This window comes from Saccostrea cucullata, unplaced genomic scaffold (genome assembly GCF_032062105.1).
Source record: "Saccostrea cucullata isolate Sc308-1 unplaced genomic scaffold, CSIRO_AGI_Scuc_v1 ctg5736, whole genome shotgun sequence".
Classification (NCBI taxonomy): Eukaryota; Metazoa; Mollusca; class Bivalvia; order Ostreida; family Ostreidae; genus Saccostrea; species Saccostrea cuccullata.
The window spans coordinates 1-19,358 of NW_026932005.1; the positions used below are offsets into that span (position 1 = coordinate 1).

General features: G+C 35.5%; 3 protein-coding genes across 3 annotated transcripts; 2 read left to right on the forward strand and 1 right to left on the reverse strand.

Annotated features, from left to right (window-relative positions):
* The first annotated feature begins 1,300 nt into the window (after positions 1-1,300).
* On the forward strand, positions 1,301-2,970 carry LOC134234246 (myb/SANT-like DNA-binding domain-containing protein 4). Its single transcript, XM_062716294.1, has 2 exons — positions 1,301-1,827; positions 2,116-2,970. The coding sequence occupies exons 1-2, from the start codon at positions 1,674-1,676 to the stop codon at positions 2,424-2,426; spliced, it is 465 nt and encodes a 154-aa protein (XP_062572278.1). The 5' UTR covers positions 1,301-1,673; the 3' UTR covers positions 2,427-2,970.
* Positions 2,971-4,383: 1,413 nt separating this feature from the next.
* Positions 4,384-4,887, reverse strand: LOC134234241 (putative nuclease HARBI1). The gene has a single exon (XM_062716290.1). It carries the CDS (start codon positions 4,885-4,887, stop codon positions 4,384-4,386), a length of 504 nt encoding a protein of 167 aa, XP_062572274.1.
* Positions 4,888-16,825: 11,938 nt separating this feature from the next.
* Positions 16,826-18,848, forward strand: LOC134234242 (uncharacterized). The gene is made up of 2 exons (XM_062716291.1): positions 16,826-17,262; positions 17,708-18,848. Exons 1-2 carry the CDS (start codon positions 16,826-16,828, stop codon positions 18,846-18,848), a joined length of 1,578 nt encoding a protein of 525 aa, XP_062572275.1.
* Positions 18,849-19,358: the final 510 nt, after the last annotated feature.

Here is a 19,358-nt window from a genome sequence, read left to right on the forward strand (position 1 = left end):
AGCTCTTTGGTATTAATCAACCATTTTATGATGAAATTTGCAAAAGTTTGGAATATGTGGCCCCTGGGTCAGTGGTTCCTTTGGGGTGAGGTGCACAACTGGGTATAAAGTGGAAGTGCATTTTCTCTTTGTTACTCTGATCTACCTCTGGGTATTAAGTAAATAGAGTAAGCATGCTAAGTTAATAACTATGATATGCAATGGTGCCTCTTTCAAAATTGTGAATTGTGAATTTCATGGCCTCTGGTTTAAAACACGAACCAAATTGAATTGTTTGAAAGTTGTTACACAATACTCAGGTGACCTATAATGTCCGTGGGCCTGTTGTCTTAAATTACATTCCTCGACTTTTTTTATGCCGAAAATGCAAATATTTTGTGTAATTGGTACGCAGTAAGTATTTTCACGGGTATTGGAGCATTACTACAATATATTTTGATTGAATTTCTCCCACAACGTTAATTAAAGACCCTCTCTATGCATCAGTGCAAAATGTTTTTTTGGACATTGATAAAAATATATTCCATAAAGGTGTTGATATTGAGCTTATTTGTTGAATTTCACTCACGATTGTATGCTAAGTGGCCTTTACCCGCAGGAAAAATAATCAAGTGAAACAGTATCATTGAATAAAAATCACTATCGGTTACTTCTATAATAGAAATAAAACCACATGAATGTCCAGTTAACTTATCTTGACCTTTTAGCCCTTAAGAATGTTAGAATTGATTACAAATTTAATTGTGTAATATACTGTGAATTTATATATTTTTTTTATTTTCTAGAGTTTAGATCTAAGTGCAGATTAATTCTTAAAAATCAGCAGGCATGCTATGGAAAGGTTCCTAGGAATAGTCTTAAGATATGACTTAAGAAAAGTCTTAAGACAAAGTTTAGGATGGTACTAAGACACTTCTTAAGATAGACATAGAAGCTCTCTTAGGATTGTCCTAGTTAGAATAGAATTAGGAGAGTCATAAGATATTTCTTAAATATTCTAACATGAAATATTACCTGTATTCAAGATATAAATAACAATTCCGGGGACTTAGTCTGTTTTATGCAAGATAAGAGATGTAGTATCATAAGAATAGGTTTATTTTCATGATCCCCCCTCTCTCTCTCTCCTAAGTGATAGTGATTATAGAACTATTACGCACATTGTGAAAAAGTTTTGAAAAAAATTATAAAGACTATATCATACTTCATTAGTTCTTAGAAAGCTAGTTATATTTGTATAATAAAATTAAATACAAACGTGTATTTCTTTTTCTCAAAGAGTATCCCGCGAAAAAAAAATCCCGTGCTATCTAGCGCTATTATTCTCATTCACTCATAGGGTTTGAATAAGGTCCGTTATAGTTTTAGACTTCGGGGTTTACACACTACAGCAATGAGCAGAAAAAGGAACCCAAACTTTAGTGAAATGGAACTCCAAATACTTTTGGATAATGTGGAAAAAATAAGGAAATTATTTTTAGCAAACATTCAAATGTTGTAACCAATATTTCCAAAAACGAGTTTGGGAGGGGATTTGTGAAAAGGTGAATGCCGTGTCTTCGGGACACACTAGAACCGTAGATGAACTTCGAAAGAAATGGTCAACCTATGCCAGTGACACGAAAAAGAGGATTTCCTCAAATCGGAAAGAGTCAGTGAAGACCGGGGGAGGAATGGCACCTCCCAAGCTTACGCCGCTTCAAGATAAAATTGTTGGTATTATAGGGCCCACGGCGATCGAGGGAATTTCAGGAGGTTTAGACACTTGTGGGGAATTCGAGGATGCATGCAGCAGCCTCAGCTCTGCTTCAACTATAAGTTTACAAGGTAAAAATAAATATACCATTCATGTATATTATAAAAATGCCTCTTTTTCATTGCCTAATTCAAAGTTGAATTCCGCACTTATAGAATATTTTCTCCTTCGCCTTTGTATCTCAAAATTATCAATGAAATGTTTATGTCTATTAAGTGAATAATCCAAAAAAATATTTAGCGGTTGCATATTGGCTGTAAAAGTGGGTTAGGATATAACAAATGCTATATAGCCTATTAATTTAGGAAGGGTAAATTATTTTTATAAGTAAAACTAAATAATTCTTTTTTTTTATGAAGATAAACCATCTACCAGTGGGAACAATGAAATGGATCCACCCAAAAAAGTGTCCTCCAGGAAGCGCCATATACAGGATGAGGACAATCAAAGCTCCCAAAGATTAGTCGCAATTGAAGAGGAGAGACTTCTCGTAGAGAAGGAGAGACTTTCTATTGAAAAGGAGAGACTTGAAGTGGAAAAGCAGAGACTTGAAAATGAGAAACAAAAATTAATCATATCACAACAACGTCATCAAATTTATTTAGGGCAGTTAGGTGTTCAGTTTACATGTATACCCCAAGGTGCTGACACGAGCATCGCACATGAGTAAAATGTAATAAACAAGTATTGCAGACTTAGTCATATAAAATAAAACAATGAAAATATTCAGGTATAAAATAATTGTATGCTTCTTAAGAATGAACCTACAGGTATTTCTAGATTTTCGATATACATGCATGCATGATGATTTTTAAAAGACAAATGTACTAAGCATAAGCTAGACAATTGCAATCAGCCAGGCATTCAATGTCTGAAAAATTCATTTACTAGTCGTAATCTGACATTTGCTCCGTCACCATTTAAATTCTCAGCGAATTGTTGAGCACGTATGTGTCCATTATCGTGGGGATCACATCCTTCAGGGAGTGGGATTCTGTCGATGATGCACATGTTGTGTAGCACTGCTGTGGCAACAAATATTTTGCACACCTTGTCGGGACTGTATAGAAGTGTTCCGCCGCTACTGTCCAGGCACCGGAAACGAGCTTTAAGCACACCAAAAGCCCTTTCTATCACGTTTCTTGTTCGAATGTGGGATGTGTTGTATCTCTCTTCATCTTGAGAATTTGGGTTTAACACGGGTGTTAACAGCCATGGGCGCAAGGGGTATCCACTACCTCCTAAGGGGACGACCATTTGATTCTGAGGGGGGGGGGGGGGGGGGTGGGGGCTGGCAAATTTTTTTGAGACGGATTATTTATTTTCATGCCTGTCAAGGACAGATTATTTATTTTCAAGATTATCGAGGACAGATTATGTATTTTCTTCTTTGTCTTAGGGTACCTTGATCGATTGATTTTAAAAGACTATCTAATCATTTAAATACCATAGGCGGATTCAGGATAGGAGTTGTGTATAACTTCGTTCAGGCGAGAGGTCTGGGCCGCCTTAAGGCCCCCAGTGGGTCCTGGGCGAAGCATTGGTGGAGGCCAAGGGAGGGAAATTCCCCAGAAGCTCTTGGGTTTTCGGGTATTTTAAGAGTAAAACCAGCACAATTATAGCGGTATTGGTTATTATGTAGCAAAGTATGACATTATTAATATTGGTCATATTATACTTTGAATGAAGGGGGTCCAGGGGGCGAAGCCCCCTGAAGCTCGTGGGTTTTTGTGTATTTTAAGAGTAAAACCAGGCACAATTATGTAGAAATTGGTTAGTTATGTTCCAAAGTATGACATAATTAATACTAGTCATATCATACTTTGAATGAAAGGGGCCCAGGGGGCAAAGCCCCCTGAAGCTCTTGGGTTTTTGTGTATTTTAAGAGTAAAACTAGGCACAAAAATATTGATATTCTACTAAAGTATGGCAATTTTAATATAATTCATATCATACTTTGAAATTTTAGGGGAGGGGTCATACACATGTATGCCTTCCTTAAATCCGCCACTGTATACTTTGTATTAATTTATCGGGAAGTATAATTCTTTGACAAGAAAATTTATCTTTTGTATTGTTTAAGAATTGGCTTGTATTTAAATTGATTCATCACATCTACTGAGTGCACATTGTCATGTTGATAACTGGCTACAAGTATCCAGTCTCGTAATCTGATTTTAAATATTATTTGATTCTAAAATGGCGAGCGAAGAGAGCCAAAAAAAATTCTGAATTGAAGATTCTGAGGTTAAATTACATGGAAATAAACAGGTATCATCACAATATTTAAATATCATAAGTCAAGGTCAGATTATTTATTTTCTTTTCAGAGGAGGACAGATTATTTATTTTCAACATTTTCAGGGACAGATTTATTTATTTCCAAAATCTGCCAGCCCCCCCCCCCCCCCCCCCCCCCCCCCCCCTCAGAATCAAATGGTCGTCCCCTAATAACCATCCCTCACTTATCGTGCCGTTCACAAACAGACGTTTTAATTCCGAATTAGACAATATAAAAGCATCATGAGTACTTCCGGGCCATCTTGCAACTACATTTAAAAATTTCAAAGTCGAATCACATACTCCTTGAATGTTTATGGAGTGATAGTTTTTGCGATTGACATATACTATACATATAGTAAGTGTTCGTCGGTGGTTGGTGCTTTCATTCTAATATGAGTACAATCTATTGCCCCAACAGTGTTTGGAAAATGAGCAATTTCATAAAAGTCTTTCTTTATTTTGTTCAACTCTACTACATCAACTGGCATTTTAATGTTATGTTTGGAAATTTCAATCAAACAGTTTGTAACATCTTCTATTGCATTCCCTGTGCTTTGCCGAGAAATATTGTGAATATCTGCTACAACCTCTTGAAAACTACCACTGGCGTAAAAAAGTAGAGCTACCATTATTTGAAGGGATACTGGAAGTGAACGTGACCTCATTGTTGGCCGGTGAAGGTCTCTTTCAAACATAGCACATAGATTGTGTATCATTGGTCGAGTTAATCTGTATTTACTCACAATGCTTTCATCGTCTAGGTAGTCCAGAGGATTGTTGTAGTCCCTGAGGACGCGTTCTCTACGGAGTCTCCTTCTCCTTTGGATAAACACATAGGCAGCGGCCATATTTGATCATATACAAAGTTAAAGCTGACATGAATTCTTAAGAACGCAACATTTTCATCTATGTACGACTTGTTTCATACCAACTAAAGCCGTATTCCGCCATATTTCTTTCAGATACCATGTCTCATTGTAACGATATATACCCCAAAGCGCTCGTTACAGTTGAATGATTTTTTGGTTTGGGTATCGACTTGTGCACATCTCCGATGGTAAAGCATATGAGAACACATGAGGAGATCAAGACATTTCAAAACCACAATAAACAACATAATAATCATATTTCTGAATAATTATTGATTTGAATCAAAAGAAAAAATGCAAGTTTGGTGAGAAATTTAGATGCACGTCACGAGCACGTATTTTTACAGTGCGCCAATTTATGCAGAATAAACTTGAAATAAAAAGCAGTAAAATCTGCAAACACATTTTGAAATTATATCATTTGAATGGAACAAAACAACCAACGTCTTTTATTTGCAGCCCCTATGCAATTGGTGCATATCGAGAAAACGCCTCGAACGCTGTAAACGTACCCATACCTGGTAATAAGGTTACTGCATCGGTTCGAAGATGTGCACAAGTCAAGTGATATACACCCTGAATTCCATTTATTGAAATATGCATCACAAAAAAGAAATAAACTCCGTAAAAGCTCAATAGTAAACACACAGTCATTACTCCGTAGACTAGCACGTCGATACACTTAGTCCGTGCTGATCAGATTTTGGTCAGGGAAAATATCAAAAGTGGAAAGAGAAGATATTTGGTATTTGCGCGGCTGAAAGGGGGGGGGGTATTATAACTAATGTTCATAAGGTATAATTGTGAATTGTTTATCTACATGTAGATCTAATATACATTCTATACAAAGTCATGTATATAGTCTGCAGTTGGTTTGCGTCGCAAAATTCATTTGTCAATTATAACTGATTATTTTAGTACTAATCTCAAATCTAAACCAAGTAATTGGATGTACGGTAATTATTTACTTCAAATCTTAAAAGCAGTTAACCAGAATACATTTTATTTATGTGTACGTAGATCTATATGTTCTTTAACACACAAAGAAGAAATGCCATCCCCTGTTCAGATTGACATTTAGGCATTTGATTTTTAGGCGGGGGGGGGTGCAAAAATAAATGACATAACCGTTATCTAAATATTCTTGGAAAACAGACATCTCTGTCGAATTCAATTTTGAATTTTTTTTTAAATGTGTCACTCCGACCACAAAGTATGTGCATTTGAGGTATGTATAAATGTTTTATAATTATGTTGTTATAGAGAGTCTATCGAGATTTCAGTATCCCTGCCTGATAGTCTAGCTGTTTTTAAAAATATACATTTTTTTAAAATATAAAAAATATAAAAATAATTTCTGTAGGAGTATTTGGGAGATAATTTTAAAAGCTAGGGTAGGGATTCTTGACACTGGTTGTATACGGAAAATTTTTATTTACTCTTTTGTATATTGAACTTTCTCTCTCTCCCTCTCTCTCTCACTCTGTAACCATTAAGGCAATAATAGGTATAAGATCCTACGCACTTTGTGCTGTACCATTTATTAAGCCTTAGGACAGATCAAGGATTTTTTTTCAGGCGGGATGTCGAAACTTCATAAATTGAATAATGATTTTAATTTGGACAAGAAGTTAATCCAAACGGCCAAATTGAAAGAGAAACTAGAGGTATTGTGAGCAATGAGCTCACTAAATGATACCCCCGCCTCCCATATGGTTATAATGGCAAAGTCCATATTTTGCTGTTGTCGCTAAACACAAAATACGTGTCGGATCAAAAAGTAAAATAGGAGGTGCACAATGGTTATATGTAATAAACGTAAGATTCTGTGAAAGTTTTAGTAAATTTCACTAAGTGGTATAAGAGGATTTGCGGATAAGAGATGGGTACCCCAAAGCGTAACAGACCGACGGACGGACATAACTATTACTATATACCCTCCCACTTTTCAAGCGGGTATATGATAAACGTGAAATATACATCACAGGAATGGGTACATTGGGAACTTTCTCAAATACCTTCTCATACGCATTGGCGTCGGAAGCAAATTGAAAGTGGGGGGGGGGCTAAGTGCAAAGAATTTTTTTTATACATTCAAAGAATCTGACAAGCTTAAAAAAAGGGCGAAATGTCCTTTTCCAAAACACAAATATCATATTTCGTTTGGGGGAAAAGGGGGGGGGGGTAGGTTAGAACTTCAGTAACAAAATTTTTCTCCAAACATCAACACTTTCCTCTTTTTTAACCTATACTGCGACTTGTCTGCGGAAAGTGTGGGGGGAAGGTGAGGCTAAACCTACGCAGCAATGTTCAGTGTCTATACCAAGTATATATTTGTAAAAAAAAAAAAAAGCCATCCCCCGGTTCCGACACCTATGCTCAAACGTACGAGTCGAACCTGGACCTGGACAACAGACAAGAGAATTTTTAAAAAAGCAAATTGTAGGTAGAATGTGGAATTCTCACGGGGGGTTTGCTCTCTCTTTCTATCTGCTTTTTCTAGTAATCATTAATTAACAACAAGTTGCGTGAGGTATATTGTTTTGGACCCATCAGGCAGTCTTTTTTTTTTTTTTTTTTTTTTGGTCAGCGCAACTTCTTATAAACCACCGAACAGAGTTTTGTCGAACTTTCGAGATATTTATAGGAGTCAGTGTGTGTCTAGATTTGCACATCACCAGGAAATTCCGAATTCTTTATTTTTGGGGGAATTTCCGCACTTTTACATTTAGATTTTGACCATATCTTGAATATAAAGATGAGCAGTTTGTCAGCGCAATTCCTCATAAACTGCTGCACACGATTTCGTCAAACTTTGCAGATATTTAGGACACAATGTACATAGATGTGCATATACCAAGGAAATTACGATTCCTTTATTTTTTTCTGGGAATTTCAGCACTTCGACTTTTGCGAGCGTGGGGTATGTTTTCATTCATTGTGCATAAAATTATAAATAACTTTAAATCAAATTATATTAGGTCTAATAAAGCCAATACACAGTATTTGTTTGATAATAATTAATCATAAAGAAATCAATCTGTTTCAGACGTTTTCTTAAATTATTTTTATGAGAGTGTTAATATGCATGTTTTATTACACCCCCCCCCCTCCTATCACAGGAAAATATCTTCAAAAGGTGAATGATTCGTAATAATGCATGCTTCATTATAAATTCAATGAAGTTAAACCATGTAATCATAAATTCTATTTGCAACATATACAGACAAGAGTAATGTTTAGTTTTGAAAAAAAATTCTTGCATTTTTTTCAATCAACCCCACTGAGCTTTCAACCTTTGATATTTTCCCTGACCAAATAAAATGATCGGCATGGGCCACGTGTGTCCAAGCATCTTTTACTATTGAGTTAGCAATGGATTACATGACTTCTGAGATGCATTTTCAATAAAAGTAAAATAGGATAATTCTTTCGACATGTGCACATCCCTGTAACGATAGCAGTATATTCAGATAAATGTTTTATCACTGCGTTTGACGCGTTTTCTCGACCTGCATGGATTTTTGCTGTACATGAATGTATTCCGTGTTAGTGTATTTTCTATATTGCAGCAAATGCATTCAAAAATAATTTAATTCTCGGTATAGTTCTATTTTTTGGCTGAATTCTTACTTTTCAAACATGTATTTGGTCAGTTTATTCAGTTTATGGACTTCTAAAAACTATGCTATCGGAGATGTGTACATGTCGACAGCCAGGCTAGAAAATCACTCAAGTGAAACAATTCTACAATGCTATATATAGCAGGTACAGGTGACCAAAAATCTTCGATAAATATGGCGGAATCGAAGAAATATGGCGGACAAAGGCGTACAGGAATGTAGTAAGTCGTACAAAGATGAAAACTGATGCCTTTTTAAGAGTTCATGTCAGCTTTAAGACACCTCTTAGGATATCTTAACTTTAGGAGAAATCTTACGACATGTCTTAAGTTAGGATAAATTCCATGGCCTCTCTTAGGACTAAGATATCTCTTAAGATATGTCTTAGTCCTAAAATGGCTTCGATAGCATGCCTGCAGAACTCTTGGTGTGCAGTGTAGAAAGGGTTCTTAACTTTCAGCCCTCCTCATCCTTATCTTTTCTGTATCTGATTTGTATGTAATAGTGAAAGATTATTATTAATGTTTAACACCGAGTCAGCAATATTAGAGAAAGAAGAGTAACTCTAAGTTCACTTCTAAATTATGACAGATAGTTGCCAATACTGTTTGAAATGTAAAATAAAGAAGTTTGGATCATGTTATCAAAAGTATTGAGATTTTTTTATTTCAGGTAATTTTTTAGAATCTACACGCATAGCTTAATAAAAATTCGAAACAAAACATGGGGATCAGAGCTCTTTTTAAGCACTACGGCGCAATTCATATGACCTTTTTGCACTGTAATTACTAGTAGTATTATCATTGAATCAATTTTTCAAAGTTTTCCTCTAGTAATATTTTTTTTTAAAAGATTGGAACATACTAAGCCTTGAATAGTCAAAATTAAAGAAAATTGTGAGAACAAACATAGTTTCAAATATCTTCGCACACAGAGGTGTTTTGGGGGTGGGGGTGGTGAATTACATGTATGTAAGGCCGCAGGAAATAAATTTTTTTTTCTGCAATAAAGGCGGATAGGTTTATTTGAAAATCCTTTTTAAAATAAACATAATAACAGGTTTTTCCTTCAAGTATTTTAATTACATATCCCTTGCAATTAGTCTTCAGTATACCGGTATTTAATGACATGTATATTTCATATTTGAAAGAAAAAAGGAAAATAAAAATTCAAAGAATTTCATACATGTTTTTCTCAACGTGATGTAATAGTAAAAGTTTTTTATAATTATTTGTAATGTTATTCATATATTATTATTATTTTGTAATATTTTTCCTTTATTTTTTTTTAAGAGTTTACATTCCTTTAGTCGAATTATGGGATATTCACAAGAAATTGACGAGAGACATTAAAAAAAAAATGTGGACCATAACCTTCGGAATATATCACATGTTACAATAAATGTTGACACAATGGATGCTTATGGTAATTTTTTTTTTTGTATGGTTCTGAAAATAATCTTTCTGGAAATTAAAAAGAACCAGATAAGGTAACGATCATTTGATTCCGGGGGGGGGGGGGGGGAAATATATTCTATCCTCGAAAATCTTGAAAATAGATAATCTGTCCTCGACGGACAGGAAATAAATAATCTGACCCCCCCCCCCCCACACACACACACACACACGAATTAGAATTTTAGACTTTGATGTTATTCTTTTCATTTTTTTCTTCTTCACAGACAAAAAAAAAATAATATGACTTAAAATAATTTTCCAGCCCCCCCCCCCTCTCAGAATCAAATGGTCGTCCTCCATGATGTTAATATTAAAAAATTAAAGAAAATATTCATTAGAAATTTTGTACAATCTAATGAAAATTCAAACTACATATCTAAGAAAAGGCTCATGATGTTTTTGTAAAATAAAATATCAATACCTCTACAAATAACAAAATCACCTATTATATTGCAACATATATACAGTATATGATAAGTAATGTAGAAGTATGTGATTTTAATTTTTACTGTTGAAAACTTGTATTAAGGTTTTCCATCCCTAACAAGACCTTATTCTCTATCATTAAATACCGATATTAATTCCAAAACATTTTACAGTTAAAAGGTTTTACCAAGAGAAAGTTTCAAAAATTTAATTAGATAAGAATTTAATAATCAAAGGAACTTGCGTTGAAGTCAAAGGAGACGAACGATTTTTTTAAATAACAAGAGGCCCACGGGCCTTATGGGTCACCTGAGAATCATGTAACAACTTTCCAACAAGAATCGAATTGGTTCGTGTTTTAAACCAAAGACCATGAAATTCACAATTTTGAAAAAGGCACCATTAATTGCTTATCATAACTAGACCTCGCGTGCTTACACTGCATTGGTTACTTAATACCCAGAGGTTGATCAGAGTAACAAAGAGAACATACATTTCCACTTTATAACCAGTTATGCATCCAACCCCACAGGAACCACTAACCCTGGGCCACATATCTCAAAATTCTTGAAATTTTTTCATAAATTAAATTTTATCATACATGGTTAATTAATACCAAAGAGCAGATCTTAAAGCATTCATTTATTTTCAGACCATGTAATCACCCCCAACCCCAAGTACCCTGAAATTAACCATATTAAAGGAGGTACCTTTCATCATCATTAAAATGTACTTATATCATTGGCATAATACCCGGGAGCAAATGAAGAGATTTTCAACGAATAAAATTATGCATTTTCACTATGGGCCAATTTCATTTGTCACTGATCGGCGTACGCCGAATTACACCGGTCATATGACCGTCGTAAAACGGCTAAGAGGCAAATGAAGTAAACCGGCGAAAACATAACAAGAGGCCCATGGGCCACATCGCTCACCTGAGTACTGTAGCTTAGAAAAAGTAGAAATTGGTTTATTATTGAAAAGTTAAAATCCAAAAGTAATCCCATGATCAATCATGGGTTTGCTATTCTTCAAAGAATTTTCCCATATATTTCTATGTAAAACTTTGGTCGGCCATTTTGGCCCCGCCCTACCCCCTGGGGTCATGATTTGAACAAATTTAAATCTACACTAACTGAAGATGCTTCCATATAAATATGATGAATAATGGCTTTGTCATTCTTGAGAAGAAGATTTTTAAAGAATTTTCCCATTAATTTCTATGTAAAACTTTGGTCGGCCATTTTGGCCCCGCCCCACCCCCGGGGGTCATGATTTGAACAAACTTGAATCTTCACTACCTGAGGATACTTCTATATAAATTTGATGAATTATGGCTTTGTCATTCTTCAGAAGAAGATTTTTGAAGAATTTTCCTATATATTTCTATGTAAAACTTTGGTCGGCCATTTTGGCCCCGCCCTACCCCCGGGGGTCATGATTTGAACAAACTTGAATCTTCACTACCTGAGGATGCTTCCATATAAATATGATGAATTATGGCTCTGTCATTCTTGAGAAGAAAATTTTTAAAGAATTTTCCTATATATTTCTATGTAAAACTTTGGTCGGCCATTTTGGCCCCGCCCTACCCCCGGGGGTCATGATTTGAACAAACTTGAATCTTCACTACCTGAGGATGCTTCCATATAAATTTGATGAATTATGGCTCTGTCATTCTTGAGAAGATGATTTTTAAAGAATTTTCCAATATATTTCTATGTAAAACTTTGGTCGGCCATTTTGGCCCCGCCCTACCCCTGGGGGTCATGATTTGAACAAACTTCAATCTACACTACCTGAGGATGTTACCCCATAAGTTTCATCTTTCCTGGCACAGTGGTTCTTGAGAAGAAGATTTTTAAAGAATTTTCCAATATATTTCGATGTAAAACTTTGGTCGGCCATTTTGGCCCCGCCCTACCCCCGGGGTCATGATTTGAACAAACTTGAATCTACACTACCTGAGGATGTTACCCCATAAGTTTCATCTTTCCTGGCACAGTGGTTCTTGAGAAGAAGATTTTTAAAACATGCCACCAAATTTTCATTAATTCCCAATTATCTCCCCTTGAATGAGGGCGTGGCCCTTCATTTGAACAAACTTGAATCCCCTTCACCCAAGGATGCTTTGTGGCAAGTTTGGTTGAAATTGGCCCAGTGGTTCTTGAGAAGAAGTCGAAAATGTGAAAAGTTTACAGACAGACAGACAGACGGACGCCGGACAAAATGTGATCAGAAAAGCTCACTTGAGCCTTCGGCTCAGGTGAGCTAAAAAAGAAATGAATAATTACGCTAAATGATAATCAATTAATTAAGTTTATAACTTTTTACTTTATGTCTTAGTAGAATAATTCGGGGAAAAAAACATGGACCTCATGAAAAATTTTATTTTTTAGAAAATAAAAGCATATCTTAAATATATGAATAGAGATTTGCTAAAAATATGCAAACAAATAAAGAACATGTCTATTTGATAAAAAGTATCTGCATTTTCAGTTGTTTTCTCTTCCCGCCATATTTCTAAGACTGGCGATTTCCTCGTCGGTCATTTCACACCGGCGAGATCGGCGTACGCCGGCAAACCTTTCCCGGTCAAATGAAGTAACAAGCCGGGTTACCAAAGGTCAAGCGGCGCATTCGGCGTACGCCGATCAGTGACAAATGAAATTGGCCCCAAAATTCCTGTCCCAGGAACCCTAGAACTCACAAATCTGGAAGAGGCATCCTGCCTCATCATAACTATGTACATAGTTCATTGGTTTAATAATCAAAAGCAGAGGAGAAGAACTTTTAAAGAGTTAATTATTTACTCTATATAATCAGTCGAGCCCCTAACCCTGGGGGAATGAAATTCACAATTTTGGAAGAGGCAGTCTTATTCAACATTACCACGTACTTGGTTAGTTTTTTATACCCAGGAGCAGAGAATTATTTTCAAAGAATTAATGTATTTTCACTCTATAATCATTAGAGCCCCGCCCTTACCCCAGAATCCCTGACTATTAGGCCATGAAATTCACAATTTTGGAAGAGACATTCTTGCTCATCATAACTATGTACTTGGTTAGTATTTTTTGTAGGGATGTCAAAATATTAATTTTCCTTAGTCGAACATTCGATTGCATTATTCGAACGATAGTCGACTATTCGGAGCATTTACTTTTTTTATGTAGCACAGTATTTTTGAAAGCTTATTAATTAAAATAAATTGGAAATGGGGAATTATAAACATACACTATCCACACCTCGGATGAAAATGTTAAATACTGTTTTCAATTAATGATTGCTCAAGCTATATATCAAAATGTCCTTTATGTAAGATTATTTTTTAATAATTATCGAACTTTAAAACTTCACGACTATGAAAATATTGTGTTTTCCTAAGCATTTGAAATTCCTAGAGTTTATAAATATAATTCAAAAATTGGAACAAGTCAATTAAATAATTTTCATAGTCCAGTATGACGTTGCATAATTTAATACGTACAATAACAAAAAAGTCAGTGGTGGAGAAATGATAATCGCGGTATGTAATTACTGTATTTTCCATATGTACAATGCGGAAAATGATTTATATACTGTGACTCATATTCGTCTGAAAACGTACACTATTCAACTGTATAGTTTGAGGACGGACCCTTTTTCAATTTTGAGATGAAAATTTCATTATCACCCCATTTTCTTGCATTTTTTTTTAAACATTCGAATGTTGTTTCATTATTCGATCGTCGGTCCATTCGACTGACAGTCGAATAGTCGACTATTCGTTGACATCCCTAATTTTTTAATACCCAGGAGCAGAGAAGAAATTTTGAAAGAAGTAATGCATTTTCACTATATGATCATTAGAGTCCCGCCCTTTACACTAGAACCCCTGACAGTGGGGCTATAAAATTCACAATTTTAGAAGAGACACTCTTGCTTATTTTATCTATGTACTAGATTGATTTATTTAATACCTAGGAGCAGAGAAGAAGAATTTTTATAGAATTAATGTGTTTTAAATATATAATCAATCTAGCACCAGAACCCCTGACCATTGGGTCATTAAATTCACAATTTTGGAAGAGGCACTCTTCTCATCGTAACTATGTGCTTAGTTTATTTAATACCCAGGAGCAGAGAAGAAGAATTTTTCATAGAATTAATGTATTTTAAATATATAATCAATAGAGCTCCGCCCTAAAACCAGAACCCCTGACCCTGGGGCCACAGAATTCACAATTTCGGAAGAGGTACTCTTGCTCATCATAATTAGTTACTTAGTTTACTTAATACTTATGCAGGAGCAGAGAAGAACTTCAAGATTTTCAAAGAAAGAATGCATTTCCACTATATACAGTAAACGTATTACATTTAGCGGTGTACTCTATTTAGAGATTTTGGCGGAAAGCAGAGTCCGGTAATTCAATTACATCGCTAAATTTCTTGTATACATGTATTAAAATTTATAACTAGCACATTCAGACAGCGCTAAATCAAATTTAAGCTAACTTGTTGAATATATAATTTCCGCCAAATGTCGTACACGCAAAATATAATACATTTACAGTAATCTATATAGCCCCGCCCTAGCTTTAGAACACCTGACCCTGGGGTCATGAATTTCACAATTATGGTAGACGACTCAATGCTAATTACATTCATGCTAACAGTTTGACTGCATGATGTCCAGGAGTAAAGAAAAAGATTTTTAAAGATTTCATTAATTTTCGTGGTTTTGGTCCCACCCCTCAGGCCCCAGGATGACTACCAATTGGTGGAATGACTCATAAAACCCAAGATGCATTAATTTACAAGATTTATTGTCAGTAAGTATCCTATTAAAGTATTTTTTGATATTTTTAAGAAATTCCGAAAGTGGGTTACGATCTGCTTTTTAGTTGACCCACTCTATACATCTCCGACGCAAATTATTTTTAAATCCAAGTCTTTCATTGTCCAAAAATATCCAAAATACATAGATATTGCTATGAAATACCAAAAAAGTCACTATAGTCTAATTATGTTTCACCAAACTCAGTGATGCATCAACTAGCAAACTTTGATGATTCTAGCTCTACGCCATTTATATCTGAAATATTTAAATATAGCCGTATCTTAAAGCGGCAATACGGCTGCAAATCGTGTGCTTTTTCATTCAAATTTACCCAATATATCATTCAGGAATAAGGTAAAGAGTTGAAGTGAGCATTTTGAGAAAAATAAATATTCTCTCCTCATACAGAATTAACGTAATTAGAATCTGCCGGAAAATCAAGGATCGTACAACTTAGATCTGTTTACTTGTACCACGTAAATTCTAAAATGGCACGTGCATACAATGTAAGGTTTACAATTATAATGGAATATTTCTCAGGATCAAAATATCATAACTCTCCGGTAAATTAATGATAGTTAATATTTTAGCCTGCACTCAGACGAATTTAACATGATTAAGTACAAATGTTGACGTTTTGTTTATTGGGTTGCAGGAAAGGAAAATCCACCAAATCATACGTCGTCGCGGCAAAATGTCAAACAAAATATCTTTCTGCAGTTCCAACACAATTTGCACTTCAAATGGCAGTAATTGTTATATGTCATAAGTGCATTTTTATGTTGAGTTTACACTGTTTTTTTTTTCTTTGAAAGCCATGGAGATACGAGAAATGATAGCATTTATCAACAAACCTGTAGGGTAGAACCTTCGCGAGCCCCACGTGAATGTCGCCGAGATACCGTTTCTTCTTCATCCAATGATTATTTAATCTCTTAACTAAATTTTTGTCAGGAAAGTTGCTTTTTAATTTCAAGCCCTATTTTGGTTTTGTTTTTCGTTTTGGTCGACTTTGTCAATGTAGCAGGCCTACCGGGCGTCCCTCTCTTACCTTGTTTTTTTTATAAAAACTATACGCATGCGTGTATAGCATGGAATGTGGAACCTCGAACACGTTGCGATGCATATATTTATGTACCATAAATAATTATTAATTTTAATGAAATAATCAGAATTATTTACTTATAAAATTTGTAATTTTCTGAAAGTGTATACATTTATGAGTATGAAAAAAATTCGAAATCCTCTAGGAAAATTTTAATAAGTCTGTTTTTGAAGAGTAACTTTAAAAGTAGGTAATTCTAACTGCATTTTGTCCTAGTTGATAATTGCGAGGCTTTAGAATGTGTCAACTGACAAGGTTGGGTAAACACTTTTTACAGTATGCATCTTTTACTATTTAAAACATCTTCGCAAGCCAAGGGTTTTCGGTCCGTAACACTCCCCACAAACCCTTGGCAGATTACGCCACTAAAACTGTGGCCCGCAGTGGCGACGCCAAGCGGATGTTCTATATATTAACTTCAAAATCTAGCCAATCGGGTAAGGGCTTTCATAATGCTGTTTGTGTATGGAAAAAAACAATAATGGCGGCGACCACGAAAGAAAAGGTTGAGAAAGTATTTCAAGTGAAATTAACGGAAGATCAGTTACGTGCTATAGAAAGTATACAGCAGGGAAAAGATGTATTCGTAGGTACCAGGACAGGGAGTGGAAAGTCACTCATATATGAGAGTTCCCCCGTTGTGTTTGGACAATCGGCCGTGTGTGTCATAGTTTCCCCGCTTCTCAGCATCATGAAAGAGCAGGTAAACAGACTCTCAGGACTGGGTTTCCGGGCAACATACATCGGAAAGTCAGATTGCCGAAAAGATGATGTGCGTAAGGGTTACTACCAGTTCTTATTTGGAAGTCCTGAAGCTTTGGTTGGAAACGACGAGTGGAGAGAAATCTTCCGGGATCCCGAATTTTCAGCAAGACACAAGTTGACAGTTGTTGACGAAGCCCACACAGTTTATCAATGGTATGTTCCCATAATAATTCCATAATTTCACAGCTGTATTATTTTACCAGAATGCTAATCATATCCCATTCCAATGGATAATCGCATCTTTATTTTACCAGAATGCTAATCATATCCCATTCCAATGGATAATCACATCTATCTATCTATTGATCGACAAATTTTGAGTACTACTTTCAGTAGAATGCAAGTCCTGACATTGGTGTAAATTAAATTGAGATTTCAGGAACCAAATAAATCTAACTGATATAGCGCATAAAGTCCTGGAGTTTAAAAAAATCTCATACTCTCCGCGAAGATGTCCATTTACATATTCGTTACACATGTATATTGAGGAGGTGGGTTGTTTTGTTCCAGGGTATTATTTGCTACTTATTGATCAGGTACCTGTGGTACAACATAAACAAAATCCTTAATGATAATTTAAGTTACTTTGATTTTTCAGGGGTGAAGGGCAGAAGAATGAGGAAGCCTTCAGAACATTTTTTTCAAAGATTGGTGAGCTTCGATCCCTTAGCCTGACTGTGCCCTTACTTTCCCTGACAGCAACAGCTAGTCCATCAAACAGGAAGAAAATCATGAAAAGTTTATGCTTCAGGGAAGATTATGTGTGCATACTGGACAGTCCAGACAGACCAAACATTAAAATAAATGTGAAATGCATTAAAAATAATGCAGATATTAGTGACACATTTGAATGGCTTATTGAAACTCTCAACAGAGACAAAATAAACACCCCCAGACATGTTGTATTTTGCAACAGCATAAAAGACTGTGCCTTACTCTACAGTACATTTTTAAGGAAATGTGATTCTTCCATGTTACATATGTTCCACAGCAAAACAGCAGATCACGTGAAAGACAAAATTCGTGTGGACATGGAATCTGAAGAAGGACAAATAAGAGTCCTTTTCTGTACAAACGCTGCTGGGATGGGAGTTAATTTCAAGGGCCTACACAACATCATACATTATGGTCCACCACGAGACTTGGACAGCCTTACGCAGCAGATGGGCAGGGCAGGAAGAGACAATGAATTTTCCAATGAATTAATTCTTTACAAGAATCACAAGGGGCATTTTAAAAAAACTGACCCTGAAGTTTTATCACTGATAAAGACAGACAGTCAGTGCAGAAGAAGCATTCTGTGCAAAGCTTACAGTGCACCTAGTCATATTTATGAACAAAAGCACAAATGCTGTGATGTTTGTGAGAAAAAATGTGACTGTGTAGATTGTCCCAAGTTGACGCATCCAGCTTACCAAACAATGGAGGAATCACCACAGGATCAAGACACATTCCATCGTGAAGTCTGTGATGAAGACAAGACAACTTTAAAGCATAAGCTAGAGTTAATGCAGTCAGCCCAGAGTAGCATGCCAGATTTGTTTGGTGACCATGCTGAACTTAGAGATGAAACCATTAATAGTCTATTAGATAATTGTCATAAAATATTTACAGTTAATGATGTGATGGAATATGCAACAGTTTGGTTAGTTGACACTGCAAAGCAAATTATTCAGATTTTTGATGATGTGTTTAATGACATTTTGGTTTATGATTCTTCCGACACAGAGTCAGATTAGAATATTTTAAACAAGAGGTCCATGGGCCTTGTAGGTCACCTGAGCATCATGCAACAACTTTCCAATGATTGAGTTTAGTTCATGTTTTAAAATAGACACCATGGCATTCAAAATTTTGTAAGTGTATAGTTACATTTAACTTAATTTCACTATAATCAATAGAGCCCCACCCTAACACAAGAACCCCTCACCCTGGGGCCATACAATTCATAATTTTGAAAGAGACATTCTTGTTCATCATAACTATGTGCTTAGTTAATTTAATTAATTCCCAGGAGCAGAAAAGATTTTCAAAGAAATAATGCACTTTTACTATATGATCTATATAGCCCCACCCTGACCCCAGAACCCCTGACCCTGGGGCCAGGAATTTCACAATTTTGGTAGAGGACTCAATGCCAATTATCATCATGCCAACAGTTTGACTGCTAGATGTCCAGGAGTAAAGAAGAAGATTTTTAAAGATTGCATTAATTTTGGTGGTTTTGGCCCTACCCCTCAGGCCCCAGG

Excerpts from the sequence above, each read along its gene's own strand:
- LOC134234246 (XM_062716294.1), top strand. The coding sequence starts at position 1,674 with ATGGCACCTCCCAAGCTTACGCCGCTTCAAGATAAAATTGTTGGTATT. Across the intron at positions 1,828-2,115 it reads TTCAACTATAAGTTTACAAG|ATAAACCATCTACCAGTGGG; the intron begins GTAAAAATAAAT and ends TTTTTTATGAAG.
- LOC134234241 (XM_062716290.1), bottom strand. The coding sequence starts at position 4,887 with ATGGCCGCTGCCTATGTGTTTATCCAAAGGAGAAGGAGACTCCGTAGA.
- LOC134234242 (XM_062716291.1), top strand. The coding sequence starts at position 16,826 with ATGGCGGCGACCACGAAAGAAAAGGTTGAGAAAGTATTTCAAGTGAAA. Across the intron at positions 17,263-17,707 it reads GCCCACACAGTTTATCAATG|GGGTGAAGGGCAGAAGAATG; the intron begins GTATGTTCCCAT and ends TTGATTTTTCAG.